General features: G+C 41.9%; 1 protein-coding gene across 5 annotated transcripts in view; it reads right to left on the bottom strand.

Moving 5' to 3' along the window:
• The window catches only part of LOC137571707 (receptor-type tyrosine-protein phosphatase beta-like), a 103,636-nt gene that overhangs the window by 68,410 nt on the left and 8,989 nt on the right, over positions 1-26,237 (bottom strand). For all 5 annotated transcript variants that reach the window (XM_068281245.1, XM_068281249.1, XM_068281248.1 and 2 more), the window contains exons 2-6: positions 25,818-26,069; positions 17,329-17,580; positions 11,668-11,916; positions 6,747-7,007; positions 1,407-1,661 (exon numbers count right to left, since the gene is read on the bottom strand). In XM_068281245.1, coding sequence (XP_068137346.1) covers positions 1,407-1,661; positions 6,747-7,007; positions 11,668-11,916; positions 17,329-17,580; positions 25,818-26,069 — 1,269 coding nt within the window. The remainder of the gene's footprint in view (positions 1-1,406; positions 1,662-6,746; positions 7,008-11,667; positions 11,917-17,328; positions 17,581-25,817; positions 26,070-26,237) is intronic.

Below are 26,237 nucleotides of genomic sequence, written 5' to 3' on the forward strand. Positions count from 1 at the left end.
AATACATTTTTTACATAGAAATAAATTAGTGTTACACAAAAAATTAACTCATTACCTCCCACACTCCCCAATTTAAAAAAAAAAAAAAATTTATAATTAAAAAAATACATAAATAGTTACCTTAGGGACTGAACTTTTTAAATATTTATGTCAAGAGGGTATAACACTGTTACTTTATAAACTATGGGCTTGTAATTAGGGATGGACGCAAAACTGAAAAAAATGCACCTTTATTTCCAATTAAAATATTGGCGCCAAACATTGTGATAGGGACATAAATTAAGCGGTTTTATAACCGGGACAAATAAGCAAATACATTTAATGGGTTTTAACTACAGTAGCATGCATTATTTAAAAACTGTAAAGGCCGAAAACTGAAAAATAATACATTTTTTCCCACACTTTTTCCTATTTTCCCATTAAAACACATTTAGAATAAAATAATTCTTGGCATAATGTCCCACCTAAAGAAAGCCTAATTGGTGTCGAAAAAAACAAGATATAGTTCATTTCATTGCGATAAGTAATGATAAAGTTATAGACGAATGAATGGAAGGAGCGCTGAAAGGTGAAAATTGCTCTGGTGGTCAAGGGGTAAAACCCCTCAGCTGAGAAGTGGTTAATCAATAATGCAAGGCAGTCTGTTGTTGCAGAAGCCAATGATACAGGTCCTGACAGTTGACTTGTGCAGTGAACAGAGAAGCAAGCTCCAGGCAATTTAGATTAGCTTGATGGCATGCGATCTCTTTTCCCAGCTCCCCCTCCCACCCTGTTGTCTTCCCCATGACCCTTTCCTCTTTTTAGATTTTTTGTGGCTTCTTTTAACAGCATGTCCCTGCCAAACAGCACAGGTGATGTCTGCAGTCCTGACGAAAGTCCTTCCTGCCATTTCTCCTCTCCCACCAGGCTCTCACTACCTCTTTATCCCACCTCCTCCCATGCATTTACCTCTTTCATATGTCCCCCTTTTCTGACTATCCTCAGAGGACCTCCCAATCTAATTGTACCATAGTCATAGTCTAATGAATGTCCTAACATATTATTATTGTTTAGTTATATTGTACACTGACATCTTCTGCAGCACTGTATAGAGTACAAAGTTTCATAACGGTTAGCTCTGACCACATCCTGATCACTCCCTTTCCCCACAAATCCCCCCAATTTTTCAGCAATACCCTCCGCACCTCAACCCGTCAATTCTCCCATCAAAAATGGGGGGGGGGGAGCTCCGGATGCCCACTGCTTACAGAATAAATGTTTTCCCATCTATTTTCAAGTTCTTTAACAACCATGCACTGCACACTTTACATCGAATAAAAAAAATGTATGTCAAATGTAAACTATTCTATGTTAATCACTGAGAATGACAGCTTGTAAATGGCATGAGCTATAAAGCAGGTACTCACGTGTATAATTTGATGCTGAGGCTAGAGCTCCTTCAACTTTGTCAGCAGTCACAGCTGAAACCAGGAAGGTGTAGTAGATCCCTGGAATGAGGTCCATGACTGTAAAAAAGTCTGATGTTGTGTATTTACTGTAGTTTCCATCTTCTTGGATTTGTATGTGATAGGAACTGTAATTCCCCTTTGGATGTCCCCAGGCCAGAGATACTGAGGTGTCAGTAAAGCCGATTATTGTCAGGTTCTCCACCAAAGCAGGTTCTGGAGAGAGCACAGGAGATCAGAATCATATTAAATTCACACAATTACATATGGTTTTAATCTTCAGGGAGCTAGATTTCACCTAGAAACACATAAACTGTGTGGCCATACATGTGCCAATACTGTAATCTGTACTGATATTTCCTGTGTCATCATGTAGCTTTGGCTTCAAGTATCGCATATTCACATCAATTGTGTCATTACTGCAGCCAAGAGCCACCAAAAATGTTTCACTTAGTTTTTAGTGGGTTAACTACTTTCAGTTTGCTTTTGCTGTCTCTTTGATAGTTCTTGTCACTTCTAGTCTTTTGTGACGAATGGGTAGAACAGGAAGTGAGTGAAACATTGACTGGAAGACAGGCAACAATTAAATGCTGACAAAGGCACAAACTATTCCTTCTGTAGTGAAAACCAGTAGACTACCAGTTACCTGGCAGTCCTGCTTACCCTCTGCCTCTAATACTTTTAGCCACAGACCTCAAACTAGCATGCAGCATACCAGGTGTTTCTGACATTATTGTCAGATCTGACAAAATTAGCTGCATGCTTGTTTCTTGTGAGGTTCAGACACTACTGCAGCCAAATAGATCTTGCAGGGCTGCCCAGCAACTGGTATTGTTTAAAAGAAAATGCATATGTCAGCCTCCACATCCCTTCTTGTTACAGTTGTCCTTTAAAGATAACCTGAACTGAAAATAAAAGCTCAAAATAACCATACACAGGTCATACTTACCTCCCATGTAGTCTACTCCTCAATCTCTTTCTCCTCTCCTGCGTCCACTGTGATCAATGGAATTCTCTGTGCTCTATTTTAAAAATGGCCCTTACCCCAACAGCTTCCTGGTCAGCACACTGCTAAACTGTAATGTCACCCACTTGAGCCACAGGGAAACATGGACATTACCTTGCACATTAAGTTGTAACTGACAGCTGCTGATATATAACTGACAGCAACTGCTATATTTCAGTTTTGACAAAATATTGTCAGAACTGGAAGTGATCAGTGCAATAAGAAAATGGTAAACTTCTAAGAAGAACTCACAGTGAGGTTAGTATGTAATATTCATTTGCAGCTACATCATGTGTTTATTTTCAATAATTTTACTCACTTCAGGTTCCCTTTAAGCAAATACCGTTAACAGACAGAAATTTTGGCACCTGAAAAAAATAACAGTGGTGGTAGAGTTCCAATGCTGTTTAGCAGAACTCTGGAATGGCCGCAAGCGATGTGCACCGGAGTTTGGCTAAATTTAATTAATTGGCTAGCTGCGGGAAGGGGGGGGGGGGGGGGTGGTGTGTCGGTGGTTGAGCAGCTGTATAGCTGCTCGCTGGGAACAGTACTGTACAGGAGTTTGGCAGAACTACAGGCTTTTTAATTACTGGCCTGGCTTAACTAGTTAATTAGTGAGGTTTAGTGTTAGAAGCAGGTGGGGGAGGGTGTTAGGTGTAGGTAGGGTAGGTTAGTGTTAGGAGGATGTGGGGATATTTTACTATTGGGGATAATAGAAAATTGGTAATCAATATTCTACCAATGTATTATCTGGTGCCCATTTTTTATTGTGCCTTTATTGAATAGACGCAGCTATGTGCTGGTGACGTTGGTAGAGGTGACCATACAATTTTAAACTAAATCAGTTATATAATTTTCATAGGCAAATGCGGGGGGGGGGATTACAGCTGCCCAGAACTCCCCCTCAGACAAGAGCCATTGCCGTGTCTGGGGAGACACCAGAATATCTTCAGGTATCCTGCAGCTCACAGCACCCCCCCCCCTTTCTTTCCCTGTTACAGTCGACTTTGGATGTAGCAGCAGCGTGTGTACAGAGCATGGAGCAGCAGCATGTGTACTGAGCATCCTCGCTCCTATGACGCCCTCTAGTGGCGTCTCGCCACTGGTTGATATCATAAGAACGAGTCCATTACAGGCATGCAGGGGAATTCTGCCGGTGAGGAAACCTCCTGCTCCTGCTATTTCCGATCAGCGTGCGCTATTGGGAGACAGAGAGCAGGCATATACTTCACTGCTCCACTCTGCCGTGGAGGACGGGCGAGTGAAGGCTCCCGCTCCCGCTGTATACACCACTCAGCATATGCCAATGAAGGGGATTAGGTTTGGAGACACGGGGATCCGTGACATCAATTGCGGTGCATTCGCAAAAGCTGAACAGCAATTGATAGAGGGGGCTCTCGGGCAGGGGGGCGACACTGGCACTAAGTTGTGACTTGGGCGGGGGTTGGGCAGCATGTCACTTATATCTGCAGTGTTTCTACTTCCTAATGCATGGAAGTAGATATATGATGAACAGCCTGTGCTTGGAAATGAGCTTACCTGCCATCTCTGCCATGGCAGCCAGAGGACCCAGGGTACAGCCAACATACAATTTGTGATTAGACACTAATGAGGGGGGAGATAAACAGGCTAAACTCTCTAAATACATACAATGTGCATTTCTCTGTTTTCCTTCTGTCCTGTGCAAGAAGTCAGGTCCACTTTAACTAACAATAGGGGATGCAGAGGCTGAGACCGCAATGGGCCCCCTGGCCCAGTCCTCCATCTATCTTGTTAGCTTTTAGTTGATGCTATGCTGGCAATGAACACCCCTCGGTGTGCATTGCATAGTGCTAATCCTTAAACTGTTTCCCAACTCTGATTAGACCTAATTATAGCTGCTGCATTTCCTATCCCTGCCTTATACTCGGGACACTAATTTTTTGCTGTTTTTTAAGGTAAAAGTTAGGGGGTCGGCTTATACTCGAGTATATACAGTACTATCATATTTAGATTTAAATAAGAAATTCCCATGCTGAATGTAAAATACAGGGAGTGCAGAATTATTAGGCAAGTTGTATTTTTGAGGAATAATTTTATTATTGAACAACAACCATGTTCTCAATACACCCAAAAAAACTCATTAATATCAAAGCTGAATATTTTTGAAAGTAGTTTTTAGTTTGTTTTTAGTTTTAGCTATTTTAGGGGGATATCTGTGTGTGCAGGTGACTATTACTGTGCATAATTATTAGGCAACTTAACAAAAAACAAATATATACCCATTTCAATTATTTATTTTTACCAGTGAAACCAATATAACATCTCAACATTCACAAATATACATTTCTGACATTCAAAAACAAAACAAAAACAAATCAGTGACCAATATAGCCACCTTTCTTTGCAAGGACACTCAAAAGCCTGCCATCCATGGATTCTGTCAGTGTTTTGATCTGTTCACCATCAACAGTGCATGCAGAAGCAACCACAGCCTCCCAGACACTGTTCAGAGAGGTGTACTGTTTTCCCTCCTTGTAAATCTCACATTTTATGATGGACCACAGGTTCTCAATGAGGTTCAGATCAGGTGAACAAGGAGGCCATGTCATTAGTTTTTCTTCTTTTATACCCTTTCTTGCCAGCCACGCTGTGGAGTACTTGGATACATGTGATGGAGCATTGTCCTGCATGAAAATCATGTTTTTCTTGAAGGATGCAGACTTCTTCCTGTACCACTGCTTGAAGAAGGTGTCTTCCAGAAACTGGCAGTAGGACTGGGAGTTGAGCTTTACTCCATCCTCAACCCGAAAAGGCCCCACAAGCTCATCTTTGATGATACCAGCCCAAACCAGTACTCCACCTCCACCTTGCTGGCGTCTGAGTCGGACTGGAGCTCTCTGCCCTTTACCAATCCAGCCATGGGCCCATCCATCTGGCCCATCAAGACTCACTCTCATTTCATCAGTCCATAAAACCTTAGAAAAATCAGTCTTGAGATATTTCTTGGCCCAGTCTTGACGTTTCAGCTTGTGTGTCTTGTTCAGTGGTGGCCGTCTTTCAGCCTTTCTTACCTTGGCCATGTCTCTGAGTATTGCACACCTTGTGCTTTTGGGCACTCCAGTGATGTTGCAGCTCTGAAATATGGCTAAACTGGTGGCAAGTGGCATCTTGGCAGCTGCACGCTTGACTTTTCTCAGTTCATGGGCAGTTATTTTGCGCCTTGGCTTTTCCACACGCTTCTTGTGACCCTATTGACTATTTTGAATGAAACGCTTGATTGTTCGATGATCACGCTTCAGAAGCTTTGCAATTTTAAGAGTGCTGCATCCCTTTGCAAGATATCTCACTATTTTTGACTTTTCTGAGCCTGTCAAGTCCTTCTTTTGACCCATTTTGACAAAGGGAAGGAAGTTGCCTAATAATTATGCACACCTGATATAGGGTGTTGATGTCATTAGACCACACCCCTTCTCATTACAGAGATGCACATCACCTAATATGCTTAATTGGTAGTAGGCTTTCGAGCCTATACAGCTTGGAGTAAGACAACATGCATAAAGAGGATGATGTGGTCAAAATACTCATTTGCCTAATAATTCTGCACTCCCTGTGTATATATATATATATATATATATATATATATATATATATATATATATATATATATATAAAATTTTGTTTTTGTGGTGAAATCTGTTTGGCTGTTTATGGTTCTGCCCAGTTGTGCAGGGGGGATGTGAGACTCCCAGAACATATCATCCCAGGTAGTAAGGGAAGGGATCTGTATAACAAGTTTTGTTGAGATCGGTCAAGGCATTTTCGAATGTTGGCAGCACATACATACACACACATAGAAACAAACATCCGTATATATATATATATATATATATATATATATATATATATATATATATATATATATATATATACAGTATATATATATATATATATATATATATACCTGTGTGTATATATATATATATGTATATATATATATATATATATATATATATATACCTGTGTGTGTATATACAATATATATATATATATATATATATATATATATATATATGTATATATATATATATATTTATATACTAATGAACATGGATTGCCATACACTATCCTAACTACTGATGTTGACTGATGAATAGGATAGGTGGAACTGCAGATTTTATCACGCATTTGGGATTCATGTTTTGGGAGGGGAACTCTTTAAGTCATCATGGCTCTCACAGAAAATACAGATAAAATAATGATGAAAAATGTAAAGATTAATATACATTTTATACAGTATAAAGATTCCTACTTACTTGTAGTGACTAGTTTGCTTTTGGCCTCCCCTTGTACGTTTTCTCCAGCGATAGTCCTTATAGTGATTGTATAGGGATTTCCAGGGGTCAGTCCTATGATGGATTGTGATGACTGATATACTTTCATTGGGTTAATAGTTATATCTCCGGTCACCTCAATCTGAAAGCTACTGTAGTTGCAGTCTGGTTGGACCCAGCTTACAATAAAAGAAGTATCTGACACATTGAGAATTTGGATATCACCGACTATTGCTCCAGGTCCTGTGAAGGAATATACATTTAAAATAAGCAGTCAATATTATGTGTGCACAATTTTAATGAAAGCTTCAAGAACACCTGTCACTAGAGAGTTAGGAAGGTTGCCAATTCCATTTCTTGTAAAAAATCGTGTGTCCTATCTAGCTGTAAAGCTTTCTGATTCATTGCCTAAGGGCTCTTTCACACTAGAGGCTGCGGTAGAAAAGGCTGAAAGTCAGCCTTTTGCTTAACGCCAATACATAGCGTTTTCAAAGCGTTTTCAAAGCGTTTTGAAAGAGTTTTACAGCCCATATGAAAACGTCCTTTTTTTTTTCTTCTATAAAAATAAGTGAACAAGATAGCTGTAAAACGCTTTGAAAAGGCTTTGAAAAGGCTAAAGTTGGCGTTTTCCATTGACTATCATTGAAACGCCAACAGCCAACTTCGGCTGTAAACAGCCCTGAAAAAGCTCCTGGGAGCGTTGAAACGCAACGCTCCAAAACGCCGAGTTAGATGTGAAAGGTAAAATGAAAGTCTATGGACTTTCTTTTACCTAGCAAAACGCCAACTTCGGCCGTGGCGTTAAAACGCCGAAAAATCCCTCTGGTGTGAAAGGGTCCTTAGTCAAGTATGCAATTTGAGGCCATCAGACTTCTAAACTTGCTAAAGATGCTGTACAAAATATTACAGTCAGATACACCTTCCTAGTGAGTTTCCTAATGCCTGCAGCCATATAGCGCACACAAAGGCTTAAGGAGAGGTGCTTACATTGAGAGAGGTTTTCAGCTAACATCACTATTAAAGGAAACCTAAAATGAAAGCAATATTTTAACACTGAGACTGTAATCTTTATTTCCTTTTAAACTGTTACTTGCCTGGCTGTCATACTGATCTATTGCCTGGATCAGATGAAGAGTAGCTTTAGCCAGTCAAGTAGAATTTTTTTGGGTAAATAAAGATAATTCAGGCTGCCACCTGCCTCCATATTCTTCAGTTTAGTTTACCTTTAGCAAAAACCTGCTGCATGATGGAGAATGACTGACAGCATGGTGAAGGCCCAGCCTACTGAGCCTCTGGCTCCCATAGCCTAAAGGGGACAATCCATGGGAGTGAGGAAAGGGGTCTACACACCAAAGCATTACCACTTTCGGCATGGGCCCTAGAGCCTCTACACCTGAAAAAGTCCTTTGTACACATGTGGCTTGAAACAATCTTTGTTGATTGCTTCAGGTGATAGTTTACCTAGTTTACCTAAATCTAACTACCGTTAATTAATCAATCAAAATGTCAACCTGCACCTTCGGTCACTAACTCTAATTTTAACGGACAGGTTATGATCGATAATAGCATAGGTATTATTATACTAATGATGATGTACCCATAGTAGAGTTCTTCTTTAAGAGTTTCAGGAAATGACAATAAAATAAATATTTTTTTTTTAAAGTTGATATAGTAGTAAGCAATATTTTTGAACTGGACATGACTTTTAGTCTGGTAATCCAATAAAAGAAAGCCATTATCTAGAGGTGTAACAGTAGGGGTAACAGAATCTGAAGCCACAAGGAAGCCCAGAGCTGTGAGGAGCACCACTACTTACTCTTACTGCTTCTTATACAGGGCCCAGGGGGAGCCCCTTCAGAACAGGTAAGGTTTGGGATTGGCCACACTTGTTATGTGTGGGAGAAGCCCTGGTAACCACAGTTGTTATGGTTTCTGGCAGATGGGCCTCCTGGTCATGAGGATCACTATGGTAGAAGGGAATGTTAATCTTGGAGGGGCCAAGGTGTGTACCTACTACAAGGCTCAGTGTTGCATGTGGAGTGGGGGTCTCGACGCAGTGGCAGAGCCTGGGGGCCCTGCTTTTCATGTGCCCAGATGTATTTTGTTTTTTAAACTGTTAAACTCTTACTTCTGCAGCTCCTAGGGACAGGTCAGTGTAGGGAGGGGGGCCCTGGAGAGGGATACTTGCATGCAGTGCCCCCTGCTGGTCACACAATCTCTGATTGTGTGCGACTGAGGTCTCTCTCCTGTCTATGGCTGCCAGTTTCAGCTCTAGCTGGATTTGGTACTGCAGACACAGGTGCATGTATTTGCATCTTTTCATTAGTTGACCGGCTGTCTATGGACCCATTTAAAAGGCAAGTGCTGTCTTGGAAATGTGCATTTGTTTCCTGTGTTTGGCATTTCTCCTCTCCCACTAAGCTCTCTGTTTTGTGCTAATACCTCTTTATCCCCCGCTTCTTCCTCTATGCATCCCCCTCTTTCATATGTCCCCCTTTTCTGACTGTCCTCAGAGGAGCTCGCAATTCAATTGTACCATAGTCATAGTCTTATGTCCTACCATATCATTATTATTATTATGTATTTATATAGCACTGACATCTTCTGCAGCACTTTACAGAGTACATAGTCATGTCACTGACTGTCCTCAGAGGAGCTCACAATCTAATCCTACCATAGTCATAGTCTAATGTTCTACCATATTATTATTATTATTACTATTATTATAATTATTATATATTTATATAGCACTGACATCTTCTGCAGCACTTTACAAAGTACATAGTTGTGTCACTGACTCTCCTCAGATGAGCTCACAATATAATCCTACCATAGTCATAGTCTAATGTCCTACCATATTATTATTATTATTATTATAATTATATATTTATATAGCACTGACATCTTCTGCAGCACTTTACCAAGTACATAGTTGTGTCACTGACTATTCTCAGAGGAGCATACCTACCATAGTAAAAATCTAATGTTCTACCATATTATTATTGTGGATTTATATAGCACTGATATCTTCTGCAGCACTGTATAGAGTTTCTGTATAGAGTTTTCAGTCAACTCCATCCACATCCCGACAACTCCTTTTCCCCCCGTAAACCCCCCCCCCCCCTAGTTATTCCACTGGAAGGGCAAAATTTGAAGTTATGCCCTGGCAGCCATTCATCATTTTGTAACTATGTTTGACCAGTAGTTGCAGTTTACATAAAGTAAACCAAATGACTGTATAGCAAAACTCCATAAATAACAGCTTCTCAACAGTACATTTACCAATATTTTACTGTGACCTAACCTCTTCCTACTCTCACAGGACCCCCTTCTAATCTTTAGCGCCCCCCCCCCCCCTACCCCCGTGGACACCTAACCCTCTTGTCAGCACCGAATCTTAATCCCCCATGGGCACCTAACCCTGACCCCCTTTACCAGTGTACTTAAAGAGACACTGAAGCGAAAAAAAATGATGATATTATGATTTGTATGTGTAGCACAGCTAAGAAATAAAACATTAAGATCAGATACATCAGTGTAATTGTTTCCAGTACAGGAAGAGTTGAGAAACTCCAGTTGTTATCTCTATGCAAACAAGCCATTAAGCTCTCTGACTAAGTTAGTCGTGGAGAGGGCTGTTATCTGACTTTTATTATCTCAACTGTTCCTGGACTATTTACTTTTCCTCTGCTAGAGGAGAGGTCATTACTTCACAGACTGCTCTGAAAGACTCATTTTGAATGCTGAGTGTTGTGTAATCTGCACATATTAGAGAATGATGCAATGTTAGAAAAAACACTATATACCTGAAAATAAAAGTATGAGAATATTTTCTTTGCTGCTAATCTTCTAGTAATTATTCATAGTACACAACCAATTCACTATATCATATTTTTTTTTTCGCTTCAGTGTCTCTTTAACCTTGTGCCTGCTATTTGTGTCAGCGGCTCAGTGGCGTAGCAATAGGGGGTGCAGAGGTTGTGAACGCACCAGGGACCTTTCCTTAAAGGGAAGGTTCAAGCAAAATAAAAAAAAGAGTTTCACTTACCTGGGGCTTCTACCAGCCCCATGCAGCCATCCTGTGCCCTCATAGTCACTCACTGCTGCTCCAGTCCCCCGCTGGCAGCTTGCCGACCTCGGAGGTCGGCGGGCCGCATTGCATACATTTTTACGCATTCCTGCTAGTGCAGGTACATTAACGCATACATTTTTACGCGTTACTGGTTCAATGCATAAATTTTTACGCATTGAACCAGTAATGCGAAAAAATGTATGCGTTAATGTTCCTGCACTATTGAGAATGCGTAAAAATGTACGCAATGCGTCCTGCCGACCTCCGAGGTCGGCAAGCTGCCAGCGGGGAACTGGAGCAGCAGTGAGTGACTACGAGGGCACAGGATGGCTGCATGGGGCTGGTAGAAGCCCCAGGTAAGTGAAACTCATTTTTTTATTTTGCTTGGACATTCCCTTTAACCACAGTATTTGCTCTCGTGTGCAGATCATCACTTCTATAGATGCTTTAAATAGTTGTAACAATTAACAAACTGTTCCCCATCCCCTTCTTGCACCTTTGACACTGTGGTTGTCCTTGGCAGGTTTTGGTGTGCTTTTTCACTTGTTATTTATAGAGTGCTTGGCGGGGCCCAATGTACCACTTGCACTGGGCCTTGTAGCTGCTTAACTACGCCACTGGCGGCCACTATTATATTATTGCGCCATTTTTGAATGCTACTCATAGTAATTTAATGTCTTTTTTCATGCTACAGAGTTAAATAAAAGCTTTCTTACAGTATTGTTATGACCCAAATAAGCAATGAGAAGAGCTACTAATCCCAAAGGCAAGTTACAGTAGTAATTTGTTATATTGTAAGCTTGTATAAAAGAACGTATACTGTAGACTTACGTGTATATAGAGTAATCTCGTCACCATAACCATACAGGAAAGAATTGTCATGGTAGGCAGAAATCTGAATCCTATAGAAGTTTCCGCATGTTAAGTTAGTAATCTGCACTTCCGTGGTGTTCACAGTCAGAATGCTAGATGGTTCCCCATAAACAGAGATCCTGTAAGTTGCATTTACGCCAGCATATGGTTCCCAACTCAGGTCAACTGACGTGGTAGTAATACTTGTACTACTGATGACATCTGACACTGAAAGAGAACACATGTAAGGATTAGACACAGCACTGTATCCACAAGATGTGGAAGTGATACTGATGAGATTCTCTTCAGAGTGAACAATAAGGCAAAACAAAGTACAAAGACTAAAGCTAGGTTGACACCAGAGACCAAGGGATAAACAGCATGCATGAAAAAGGGGTGCAAATTCGGCTAGTCGAATCTTGGTAAAATTTACTGATATTCTACATTCTTTCAGTGTAAATTTCAGTAGTAAAATATCTGTAAATAATACAGATATTTTCCTACAACTTAACATAACACTATTCTCACACAGAACCTTCCATTACCAATGCCTAGCCTTAACCATCCCCTCCCCCTTGCCTAACCCTTAAAAACAATCCCCCATGCCTAACCTTCATCATCCCTCCTCCATGCCTAACCTTAACCACCACCTCCATGCCTACCCCTTAACCCACCCCCCACGTGGCCACACCTATCCTTAACCATCCCCCCTTGCCTAACCCTTAAAAACACCCTTTACGCCTAACCTTAACAGTCCTTCCCACACCTACACCTTAACCCCCCATGCCCAAATTTCACAGTATAGCCACAATTTATATTAGCGCCTATAGTGGCACCCCAAATTTCAAGCTTTGGATAAATGGACATATCAGCAGATCCTATATTAGATATAGGATCTGTGCAGACAGGTCTGTTTAAATATATCCACTGTCTCCATTGAGGTAACAGTAGCAGAACAAAAAGTCCTGCCTTGTATGACTTTTCTGGACACTGCACGGAAATTGGACATGTCATAGATGGCAACAGACACTATGGTGGACACAGTGGATCGTAGTGTGGACCTAGCCTTAGAGAAACATTCATAGCAATCTCATAAGCTTTCAGTTTACTGTAGTCAAATGAGGAATAAGCTATAATTTAATGATAATTGAGTGAGTGGCTGTGAGCCATTGTCATAGTCTTTTATAAATGATGAAGTGAATTACAACCCGAAATTTCCCTTTTCTCCAACAGGAACGGCAAATCTTGAAACATTTTTAATGTCCTATGAAATGCAATCATAATAATTCCTTGAAATGGGATCTATCCATGATAATTATGATTCCCGCTTCACAGTGGCGTACCTAGGGCATTTGACACTCGGTGCTGGGTATTATGAGACACCCCCCCCCCCCCCCCCCGAAAAAAAAGAAGAAGTAAATACGGCATACTAAGCGCGCCATGTCAGGTAATGTCAGATACAGGTGCCGCTAGTACAGGTAATATAGTTGCCCCAGTAAAGGTAGCATAGTTGCCCCAGTAGTATAGCTAGTATAGTTGCCCCCAGTATAGGTAGTATAGTTGCCCTCAGTGAAGCTAGTATAGTTGCCCCCAGTGTATGTAGTTTAGTTGCACCCAGTATAGCTAGTATAGTTGCCCCTAGTATAGCTCGTATAGATGCCCCCAGTGAAGCTAGTTGCCCCAGTGAAGTTAGTATAGTTGCCCCAGTATAACTAGTATAGTTGCCCCCAGTAAACTTAGTTTAGTTGCCCCAGTATAGCTAGTACAGTTTCCCCCAGTATAGCTAGTACAGTTGCCCCCAGTATAGCTAGAACAGTTGCCCTCAGTGTAGCTTGTACAGTTGCCCCCAGTATAGCTGCCCCTAGTGAAGCTAGTATAGTTGCCCGAAGTGAAGCTAGTTGCTGCCAGTGAAGTTAGTATAGTTGCCACAGTATAGCTAGTATAGTTGCCCCCAGTAAACTTAGTTTAAATGCCCCTGGTATAGCTAGTTTAGTTGCCCCCAGTATAGCTAGTACAGTTGCCCTCAGTATAGCTAGTACAGTTGTCCCCAGTATAGCTAGAACAGTTTCCCCCCCTATAGCTAGTACAGTTGCCCCCAGTATAGATGCCCCAGGAGGGGGAAGCAGTGCTAGAAGGAAGGGCAGTGGGGGCAGCGGCAGGGAGGGGGGCCAGAACCCCCCTCCCTCACCTGGGTCCCCTTCTTCTGCCTCTCTCCCCTCCATAGATTACCGGCAAGTGCAGGCTCAGCGGGAGGCGTGCAGAGAATTACTCACCTCACTTACGCGTTCCAAGCGCTGGCAGCGTCATGTCGTCACAGATCTCCGCCTTCAATTCCGCCCACTGTACTTCCGCTAATCAGGAAGCACAGTGGGTGGCATTGAAGACGGAGACCTGTGACGACATGACGCTGCGCTCCAGCACTTGGAACGCGGAAGTGAGGTGAGTAATTCTCCGCACTCCTCTCGCCGAGCCTAATCTATGGAGGGGGAGAAAGGCAGAAGGAGGGGTTCTAGGTGACGGAGGGGGGTTCTGGCCCCCCTCCCCGCCGCTGTCCCCACTGCCTCTCCTTCTAGCGCTGCTTCCCCCGCCTGCTCTGCTGCTGTGGGGGGTCGTGGCGACACCCCCCTAGCTGTCAGTCACCTGGTGCTCCACGCCCCCCTGCGCTCTATGGTAGGAACGCCACTGTCACTTCGGTGGAAATTATTTTTCCTACTTGGCAGTTGCAGGGTTTAAAGGGAACTTAAGGCCTTGTGTATATCATATTAATATTACTTGTAATTTCAAATAGCAGGCACTATTACCACACTATGTCTACATACTAGTAGATACCTCTTTCTCATAGCTCAATTCTGCTGCCTGCTTTTTTGTTTTCTACTGCGTGGGAGGTGGCATCCTGCTAGGAATGTCAGCACCATAGTCGGCCTTTGACCTGAGCGACCAGAGCAATCGCTCAGGCCGCCGGCTTTCAAGGGGGCACCTATGGCTAGTTACCTATGCCATGGGCACCTACACCTGACTTCCTATACTGGAGGCACCTATAGCTGGCTACCTATACTGAGGGAAGGCACCTACTCCTGGCTACCTATACTGAGGGAGGGAACCTACTCCTGGCTACCTATACTGAGGGAGGGCACCTACTCCTGGCTACCTATACTGAGGGAGGGCACCTACTCCTGGCTACCTATATTGGAGGCACCGATGCCTGGCTACCTATGGGGGAGACTTACAACTGACTTCCTATACTGGGGGCACCTATGCTTGGCTACCTATATTGAGGGTACCTACACATGAGATCCTATACTGGGGGCATATATACCTGGCTACCTACCTATACCTCAGAGTCCTAGGGCATTTTTTTTTTGGGGGGGGGGAGCGCACCGAAGTTATAACCAATGGTGCAAATTGTCGGTGCTGTGCTATCATTCCAAATGGGTGGTGGGGGCTAACTGTCTAAACTGATTGTTTTTATTAATATTCCTGAAAGGGTCTAGACTCCATTCCTTCATTTTTGAGTTTATTCTGGATATTGCACTCTTTCCATCCATTTTGTGGTTATTAATAATACTTTATCTATTATACATATCTGATGTGTCATGGAGATCTGAGTGTTTGGTGTGATGTGTCACAACTTTAAAAAAGGGAACCACTGTCCTAAGAGGAAACTCAGGAGAAAAGGTGAATTGCATATGGGTGTGTGTGTGTGTGTGTGTGTGTGTGTGTGTGTGTGTGTGTGTGTGTGTGTGTGTGTGTGTGTGTGTGTGTGTGTGTGTGTGTGTGTGTGTGTGTGTGTGTGTGCACGCGAAGAGGATAAAGGGGGGCACAAAAATCAGGTTTTGCTCAGGGCGCTGTGAAACCTAAGGCTGGCCCTGGTCAGCACATTGCACAAAACATGGTGAATACAGCATTGTTTTAGTCTGCTGTGCATTTGATTCAGTTTATAATCACAAAAAGCAGTCACAGAAATATACTCTTTGTGCAAAGGAAGCACCAGTCCTTTCTAGATGAATTAAAGGGACACGCTCCTGGTGACATCAGCAGGATCGAGGCCACGGCAACGCAGGCGCAGTGGTTTTCAGACTTTAAAGTCTGAAATTCCAGAAGTGAAATGGAGGCAGGGCCGGAGCATCGGTGAGTGGCTGCGTGGGCACAGGATGTCTGTGGGGGACCATTAGAAGCCCCGGGTAAGTTCAAATCATTTTCCCCCGACCCCCCTACAGTGTCCCTTTAAGTGTAAACGGGAAGTAGACATACGTTTTAATTTACATATGTACAGGACCGATCTTAATATGCACTTCTGTATATTCAGTATTTTATCTTATATGAAATTATTTTCTGAAGTAGTGTTTACTCCTGTGTATTGTAGGGAGTTTATTACTAAGAGCAAGCCCTTATTTGGGCAATATGTTATTAAGGCTGCTGCTGGGGTATCTCTCCATCTCAGCAGTGAGGTTAGGCTAATTTGACAGTTTGATTTCTCATTCCCATGAACTCCATCTCACCAATATTTACCTAAGCAGTGGGTAAAGTTAGACAGTGGTGTGGAGACAGGGATGCTTTTCACAGCAAGCAACAGTAGCCAGCCAGAATACAGGGAGACCCCAGCCCACAGAAACTCACTGTTCTGTGCACCAACTCCTCTCGTGAGAGCCATCTAGGTTTTTAGGAATAAAAATTAAGAAGATTTACACTATTCTGAGTTGTTTTTTTGCTGAGTTGAATGTGCTGGAGTACTGAGTGAGCATTGCTAAGGTCGATGGTTCATCACTGATTGGTCACATATCTGATTTTAGACTTATTATTGGCATAGCACAGAATCCATCCTTTTTCTGATGATTTTATTGCCTGGATATTGACAATTCAAATCCCACAAAGGTAGTTTATTGACTTTAAGCTGCAGGTGAGTGGCAAGTGGGGGTTCTTAATTTAAGATTACTCAGAAGATAGTGCCATGGGTCATTAATAAAAGGTATTTTATGCTAAAAAATACTATTTTCTTTGCTTTCCAAGTATTGGCATTTGTATTTACTTTTAACCCTTTGTGAAAATGGGTAAGGGGTGCTAATATATCTCTGCAATAATTTCTCCTGGAACCAACTCCTTTGACGTCAAGATAAGCCTCTCACCCATAGTGGTGGTCTTGGGTATTTTTCAAGAGTACCTCCCAATCTTAACTCCTGAGTCCTGAACACACTCACCAGGTTTCCAAATGTGTTTTTATGCTAAAACATTAACTTTGAACTTTCCAATGAAGTGTTTTTTTTTAAATGTGTCTTATTCTTACAAGTGGTCCTGACATACATAGCTGATTTGGTGATAACAGCATGTCTGGGGGCTTTTGCAATTTCCTTGGAAGCTCAGAAGAGACTTCAATGTAAAATGCACAAGAATACAAAATTCTGCAATAAGTAGTTTACAAATTTCATATTTCCTTTCAGAAATGACGACTTATGTTCAAAAACTCAAAAACTGAATATTCATCCCTGCAGCTGATAGTCAATACTGCAGATCAGCCTGAACCAGTAATAACCCTGGTATTATTGAGAGCCTCAGATCATCACTTTGTGTAGAATTAGTGATAAGTTCCTCTGTTATACTATATTACATACTTAATGTATTGGTAAAGCTTAAATGTTTACTCACCTAATAAAGAAATGTCCCTGGGATAACCTTGTGAACCATCATCAGCGACTCCAGTGACCATCACAGTGTACTGGTACCCACTGGTTAGGTTGGTGATAATCACTGATTCTCTAGTAGTGGTGAGTGTCTGATTTTGGTCTCCAACCACATCAACTTGATAGTAACTCCTGTATCCTTTTGGCTGCAGCCAGCTGACATTCATTGTGGTGTTGCTTATTTTAGATGCAGTAAGATTAATGACAGGAGCAGGTACTGCAATAGAACAACATTCGGAAATGAATTCTGATTAGCTGCTAATTATCCAAATTGTATTACATTTTATACATATCCTGTCTGGCTAGTAGTGTACATGTGCAATGACATCATAAAAACAAAAGTAAAGATGGACAGCCTTACTTAACAGGCTGCCTCAATACCTTCCTAAAAATCCTCCCTTCCGAAACCCTACTGGGTCTCCTCTGCTGCCTGCACCTCTGTATTACTCCCACTTTACTCATACTCTGGAATCTACACCAGTACTGCACACGGCTGCTGAACACTAATGAGACGTTCCTGTGCAATCTGATCCTGACTCTGGCATAATTGCAATCTCAATGACACAAGTTAAGGTGCCTATACATTGGCAGATGGTCAGCAGACTCAACCACCATATAGTTCCGTGATCGGATCTCATCATAGAGAGATCTATTGCTGCCAATTTAATGCACACAGATTACCAATAGATTTCAACTATTGGAAATCTGTGCAGCCACCTCTGCCTGCCAGGCCCTCCATGTTTCCCCATGTAATGTGTACCCACCCCCCAAGCCCATGTTGAGTGCGGAAGTGAGTAGCTCGCGTGTACAATGGTGGGCCTCCAGTGTCCCGAGCCTTCTCTCTGCGTGCCACATCGATCGATTGGAACAATTTTGGCTAGAAATTGAAACTGAGCAACCTTTATGGCATCAATCTCTATCATCAATCTCATATATAAAACAAGGAGGAACACCGCTCACCACACTACCTCACTGACCAGGAGCAGGACCACAGGCAGCCAAGCCATAAATCTACTGGGAAGAGAAAAGAGATCCGCTTAACCAGTCCATTAAAAGTACAATTTTTATTGAAAAATTAACACACTGGACAAGGCAAGTGCCATGTCCAGTGTGTTCATTTTTCAATAAAAATTTGACTTTTAATGGACTGGTTGAGAGGATCTCATTTCTCTTGACGGTCTATCATCAATCTAATGATCGAATCTGCCAAATATCAATGCCCCAAATCGAATATAGTATGGGAACTTTTAGCAAAACAGTCTGCAGATTCACTACTCACTCTGTTGCCTGCTGTGTCCTTATATCCATTTGTGTATTTAGTATTTATCTATTTATCCTCTGAATAAGACTAACTTACTTTTGAAATAGGGATGTTTTGAAAAGTAAGCTATCAATTACCCAAATAATGGGGAGTGCTAAACAGTTTTGAGGACCTCCTAAAAAAAATGGTTCCTGATCTCTTCTAATGTCAAAGAACAACATTTTGGGATCACAAACAAAAACATCTAGAATGTAGAGATGAGCTTCCAACTTTGTGTTTTGAGTTTCATATAAAATAGAGGCTTCACACCAGCGGGCCATGGCAGGATTGCTAACTCACCCTTGTTGCCAACTCTGGCCATTAAGTTCCATGTCGCGTTCGCGTACCATCACCCCAATACTTCTCCTTCAATGCCAAAAAGAGGAAGTATTAGAGTATTGTGGAACACAATGGCCAGAGGTAACAGCAATGATGAGTTAACTCTCCTGCCACGGCTCACATGCGAAAGCCTGTTTCATAGGACATTCAAAACACAAGGTCTAAAGCTCATGTATATTTTTCAGATTTGTTATATTTACCTTATTCAAGAGATAGTGGAGCAAGAATGTGAAACCTCTTAAATGCTAACTTTACATTTTAAAGTATTGTTGTGTCATGGCTTGTTCATGCTAGAGGAAAACAGGTGGCCATGTACAGTGCAATCTGCTAACTCACTGACATCATTTAATACATTGAATGGTGTAACACACAGCCAGTGGTGTCACTAGGCTGGTGTGAGGCATGCATATGCACCAGGTGTCACCATCAGAGGGGATGACACCCTCTCGAGTTGCTGTCAGGCATGCCACAGTCAGGCAGGAGACAACAACAATCATCTGCATGTTGAGTGATGTGTTGATTTGAGGGTTTGCTTATTATGTTTGGGACATATAATATTTAGGAAAAACATTGTCTAATGATGTTTTGGGGACATACTAAGCAATTAATTTCAGGGACACACTGGCTAATTTGATTTTCAGATACTGCCACTTTAAGTTATTTGGGGGGCACATTACTTAATATGTTATTTGGGGGGGCATGCTTATGCTGTCTGTTTATGTTATTTTAGGGAAATGTCACTTAACTGCTTGCCGACCGCTCCAAGACAACTGGCGTGGACACGGCGACAGCCCCAGGACTACTCCACGCCGATTGGCGTGAATGACCTTCTATGGGGCTAGCAGGAGATCGCACATGCTGATGCGCGCACATCTCCGCTTGGAAAGCGGAGCTCCGCCTTCGGTTTCCCAGCGGCGATCGCCGTCCAATTACCCCGTACAGTGCTGCGATCTAAGGCAGTGCTGTACTGGGGACAGCTGTGTGACACAGCTGTCCCCTCCATAGGCTGGGGAGTGATCGGCTGTCATAGACTGAAGCCTATGACAGCCGATCACGCTGATTGGCTGGTGGGGGGAGGGAGGGAGGGGACAATATAAAATAAATAAAAAATAGTCACATTTATTTTAAAAATGATAAAATAAATATTTATTTTAAAAAAACAACAACTGGGGAGCGATCAGACCCCACCAACAGAAAGCTCTGTTGGTGGTGAGAAAAGGGGGAAATCACTTGTGTGCTGAGTTGAGCGGCCTTAAAGCTGTAGTGGCCATTTTAGTAAAAAATGTCCTGGTCACTAGGGGGGTTTAACACCGCGGTCCTCAAGAGGTTAAAGAGAACCTGATGCGTTACGGGGAGGGGGGGGGCAGGGCAGACGGGACACATAGGCATGTTCTCTGCCACACTGTGTTTGCAGCTGATTTCCTTATGTCAGCCATCAGTCAGGTGCCGGGCTGTGTTTGGTTTGAACAGATGCCCCAATTTATATATTTATAGTCTTCTAGACTGTGCAATTTTTTGGTAAAGATATACTTTATGCTTTATAAAGGCCTGACGAGGGGTTAATAACCCCAAACGGACTAGTGTCATTGCCTGAACTATAATATCTGAAATGTACTGTTTCATCAAACAAAGCACACATTGTCTACGATCTGTTTAATACATTGATCTTCTATATTTGTACTATGAAGAACTTTTACTGTCAAAATACAAAAAGATTTTTACCTTTTTGAAGAAAATATGTTTTTTTGAATACAATAAAGTGTGATACTAAACTTTGGAATCAAACTGCTGGTTTGTGGTTTCACCTGATTATTATAGAACCTCCTATATAGAAACTTTGCATTATTTTGAGCATGATGGTGTGCTCAAGTTTGGAACATCACATATATATATACTTTAAAGAGAATCTGTATTGTTAAAATCGCACAAAAGTAAACATACCAGTGCGTTAGGGGACATCACCTATTACCCTCTGTCACAATTTCGCCGCTCCTCGCCGCATTAAAAGTGGTTAAAAACAGTTTTAAAAAGTTTGTTTGTAAACAAACAAAATGGCCACCAAAACAGGAAGTAGGTTGATGTACAGTATGTCCACACATAGAAAATACATCCATACACAAGCAGGCTGTATACACCCTTCCTTTTGAAGCTCAAGAGATCATTTGTGTGTTTCTTTCCCCCTGCAGTTCTCATGCACTGAAGTTTCAGGCTGCTCGTTTCTTCCTGCAAACAGCTTTGCCTTTGTCTGTAATTCCTCAGTATGTGAAAGCCCAGCCAGCTCAGAGGACGATTTATCCAGCTTGTAAAAGATAAGAGAGAAGAGAGAAGCTGCCCTAATCTAAATAATACACAGGCAGTGTGCATAGAGGGGCCTGGAAGGGGGAGTTCATAGCAGAACCTCAACACTGAAGAACTTGGCAGCCTTCCAGACACAGGCTGACAAGTCTGACAGGGGAAAGATACATTGATTTATTACAGAGACTGTGATAGTAGAAAGTGCTGCAGTAAGCCAGAACACATTAGAATAGCTTTTGGAACTTGTAGGATGATAAAAAACAGGATGCAATTTTTGTTACGGAGTCTCTTTAAGAGTCCTTCTTTCTTTTTGGGCTCATTCCCAATAATACCGAAACATATGGCTACCTGATCCACCCAGCCCCCCAGATCAGTTAGCATAGTTTTTTTTTAATTACCGGTATATGAGCCCACCTCAGGCTCTCTTTAACCACTTAAGGACCACAGTCTTAAACCCTTCCCCTAGTGACCAGGTCATTTTTTACTAAATAGGCCAAGGCCTCGCTGCAGGACTGCACAACTCAGTTCACAAGTGATTCCCCCTTTTCTGCCCACCAACAGAGCTTTCTGTTGGTGGGGTCTGATCCCAGCCGGTGTGTTTATTTATTTTTATAATTTATTTGTTGTTTTTTTTTTTTACAATAAATTTGTCTATTTTTTTAAACTATTTTATAATAACCCTGTACCCTGTATAATAACCCAGTAACCAATGACAGCGGTCGGCTGTCATAGGCATCAGCTTATGACAGCAGATTGCCCTTGTGCCTCTGGAGGAGACAGCCGAGTGTCCCCAGTATATCGCTGCCTTATATTGCAGCGCTGTACAGTGTTAATAGACGGCGGTTTTGCAGTGATCTTCAAGCGGAGATGCGAGACCCCACCCCAGGACTTCATGCCAGTTGGTGTGGAGTGGTTGTGGGGCTGCCGCCACGTTCACGCCAATCAGCGTGGAGCAGTCAGCAAGGGGTTAAGTTATTTGTGTTTGTGGGACATGCTACTAATGTTATTTGTGAGACTGCGTTTGTATGGTGGTTTGGATGGACCACCCCAACTAGATCAATGGGCTGTCCAATCGCTCAACTGCTATTGATACTTACACGGCACAGGTGGGTGTTTTTATGGAGTTTTTTTTGCTTGCACATATATTAGCTTGGTGGAGTTACACATTTGTCAGTACATGGATTTAGCGAGCTTAATAAAAATGACTTTTATAACTTATGGTGAGCCATTCACAGTTTATAATGATTGATTATGTGATTTAGTTAATAGTCCTCTTTGTTTTGTAATTGTAATTAAATTAGTAATTGATTGGGGGTGTTGCCGCTCCTTTTATCTGTAATTGTTATTTGTAAGACATACTGCGATCACCAATTTATGTTACCGTATATGGGGGAAATGCTGATGCTGCCTAAGTATGTTATTTGAGGAAAAAGCTACTTAACTATTTTTTGGGGGGAAGACATGCTGCCAAAGGCATAGCATACATGAACTAATCTTAAAGAGGAACTCTAGCCTAAACAAACATACTGTCATTAAGTTACATTAGTTATGTTAATTAAAATAGATTAGGTAATATAATCTCTTACCCACAGTCTGGTTTAAGACTGTGTTTTAAAAGAACAGGCAAATGTTTGATTTCATGATGGCAGCCATCTTTTTGGTTGAAAGGAGGTGACAGGGAGCATGAGACACAGTTCCAACTGTCCTGTGTCTTGAGCACCTCTCCCAGTTGCTAGGCAACATGAATAACAACATAGGAAATCCTGTCATGCTCTGCACAGCATCAGGGAAAAAAAGCCCAGGCTTTTTTTCTTTGATGGGTGGAGCTTAGGTAAAAATGCAGCAAAAAATGATGCTTTGGTAAGAAAAACAAAGTTCTGATGCTGTCAAACTGTTAAAGAAACACCAAGCCTTTTCAGTTCTGCTGAATAGATTTTTAGTCCGGAGGTTCACTTTAACCTCCAATCAGATTGCCTGGCAACCAGAATTAAATTATCAAGCAGAGCAATTTAAATCAAGCAATAGACAACTGCTTTATTGGTTATTGAGCAATCAACGTACTGATGAATATTAATCAGCCATGTCAAGACGCAAAGCCTGGAAAATTGTTTGAAGCTTGGAAGAAGCCAGAAACTCTATTGGACAGAAATACCATTGTGAACATGTGTACATTGCTTTGGCTGTCCTGATTGCTGAACTACGATAAGGAAATTGTTAAAAAAAAAAGAATGGATTCCCTTACGTGTGCTCGGCCTGACTAGGTTATAGGGAAGAGGGTTAGGAGACATATCGCCCAATTATTGGTAACAAGAGCCCTGTATATTATTGGAGTCATTTTTACCCCTTGAGCACCAGAGCAATTTTTACCTTTCAGCGCTCCTTCCATTCATTCATCTATAACTTTATTATTACTCATGGCAATGAAATGAACTATATCTTGTTTTTTTTGCCACCAATTAGGCTTTCTTTAGGTGGGAAATTATGCCAAGAATTATTTTATTCTAAATGTGTTTTAATGGGAAAATAGGAAAAAATGTGGGAAAACAAATCAGTATTTTTCAGTTTTCGGCCATTATAGTTTTTAAATAATGCATGCTACTGTAATTAAAATCCATGAAATGTATTTGCCCATTTGTCCCAGTTATTACACTGTTTAAATTATGTCCCTATCACAATGTTTGGCGCCAATATTTTATTTGGAAATAAAGGTGCATTTTTTTCAGTTTTGCGTCCATCCCTAATTACAAGCCCATAGTTTATAAAGTAACAGTGTTGTACCCTCTTGACATAAATATTTAAAGAGTTCCCACCCTAAGGTAACTATTTATGGTTTTTTTTTTATTGTAACTTTTTTTCTTTTTATTACAAAAAAACAAATAAATTGGGGAGTGTGGGAGGTAATGAGTTAATTTATAGTGTAAAGGTATGTATTTGTATATGAAAAATGTTTTGGATGTAGTTTTACTATTTGGCCACAAGATGGCCACAGTCATTTTTTGTACATGCATCCTGTAAGCGTCGGAAGTACGCTTACAGAACGTTCAGTGAGGCTGGGAAACTTCTTTTTTTTTCACAATGATCGCAATGCTTCTCATAGAAGCAGCCGATTATTGCTGGGGGGCTTAGATCAACGAACGGGAACAGGTTTTCCCGTTCATTGATCTCCGGGTGAGCGGCCGGCGGTGTGCATGAGCGCGGGAGCACGCGCACAAGCGAGCGGGAGCGCCGACAGCGGCGGGGGTGCGTATATCTATGCTCCTGGTGGGGAAGGGGTGTTAAAAGGAGCGTAGATATATGCACCCGTGGTGGTAAAGTGGTTAATGTTTTACATTTTTGGCACTATTATCACCCTTACATCTGTTAATTTACTAGTAAAAAAGTTATTCATTTTGCTCAATGTGGGGAAGACGGTTGGACAACAGGCGACACCAACCTGAGAGACACCTCTGCATATAGGAATGAGTGTAGCAGTGGATTCCTTTGAATGCACTGCAAAACATTAACCTTCCTGGCGGTAGGAGGATTTCTCAGGCCCCGCTGGGCCGATTTGCACCATTTTTTTTTGCTGCACTTTGCTAGCACTTTGCTAGCTGCGTGAGCACAACGATCGCCGCCGCTCCGCGCCGATTCGTCGCTATCCGCCGCGGTGCACCGCCCCCCCCCCCAGACCCCGTGCGCTGCCTGGCCAATTAGTGCCAGGCAGCGCTGAGGGGTGGATCGGGTCTCCCAATGACGTCACAACGTCGGTGACGTCATCAAGCCCTCCAGGAAATCCCGTGCTTTGAACGGGATTTCCTGATCGCCGATCGCCGATCGAAGACGGTAGGGGGATGCCGCTGCACAGGGGCTATGATGTAGCGAGCCCTAGGCTTGCTACATGATTTAAAAAAAAAAATCACAAAAAAACGGCTGCGCTGCCCCCTGGCGGTTTTTAATAGACCGCCAGGAGGGTTTTTAATGTGAACATCGGACATTATTTTCAATGCAGTCTTTTTTGGACCAGACTGCACTGCATGGTACATAGCGTGATCAAGCCCCATTTACATTTGTAAAAGCAAATTACAATTGTGATTTTGCATTACTTTTTTCAGTGAATTTTCTGCTATATGATTTTGCAATTCTCATTCTAGTGAAAGAGAATTGTGATGCAATAGTCGGGACAATGCTGCATGCTGCATGGCGATAAATCGCAAACACGCCGCAATTGCTGCAGTGATAGTAATCCAATGGGATTCCAAAGGATTACTTGTGCAGCAGCGCTCTGGCAATCAAGCGTGAAAACCTGGGAAAAGAGCCCTAGTGTGAATGGGGCCTAAGCCCCCCCTGCAGCTAGTTTATATGCTATGCAGAGAGTTTACAGCAAGCCTCCTCAGAATTGTAAAATGTAAAAGAAACAAAGCTCAACATTTGTCAAAAAGTTTTCTTCTCTTGCCAATGTATTTGTCAGTTATTAATATAAAAAATATATTTTGAAAACCAAACACCTGAGCTGTCAGTTATGTTAGCTAGGATCTACTTACGTATAACCAGAGATTTGCTGGTTTCTGCTCCCTCTACATCACCAAGCTTAGTAGAGACCAGGAATGTGTAATTTTTGCCTGGAGTCAGTTCTGTAATTGTCACATTCTCATAAGGCGATGTCTTGTAAAATGTGGAATTATCCAGCATTCTTATTACATAAAAATCCATGTTTCCAGTTGCTGGTGTCCACGTTAGTGTGACAGAATTGTCAGTGACTTCAGCCATCCTGAGACCGACTACGTCTCCTGGAACTAGACAAAATAAGTAACAACTTGTTTATGCCATATTTATCATAATGTACATCATGCATACAATAATGGCTTAAGTTTCTTTTGGTATATGTTAACCTTCATATTAAAGAAGATCTAATTAATATGTTTGAATACATCAGAGGACAATATAAAAACTTCTCAGATGAG

Source organism: Hyperolius riggenbachi, chromosome 4 (genome assembly GCF_040937935.1).
Source record: "Hyperolius riggenbachi isolate aHypRig1 chromosome 4, aHypRig1.pri, whole genome shotgun sequence".
Lineage (NCBI taxonomy): Eukaryota > Metazoa > Chordata > Amphibia > Anura > Hyperoliidae > Hyperolius > Hyperolius riggenbachi.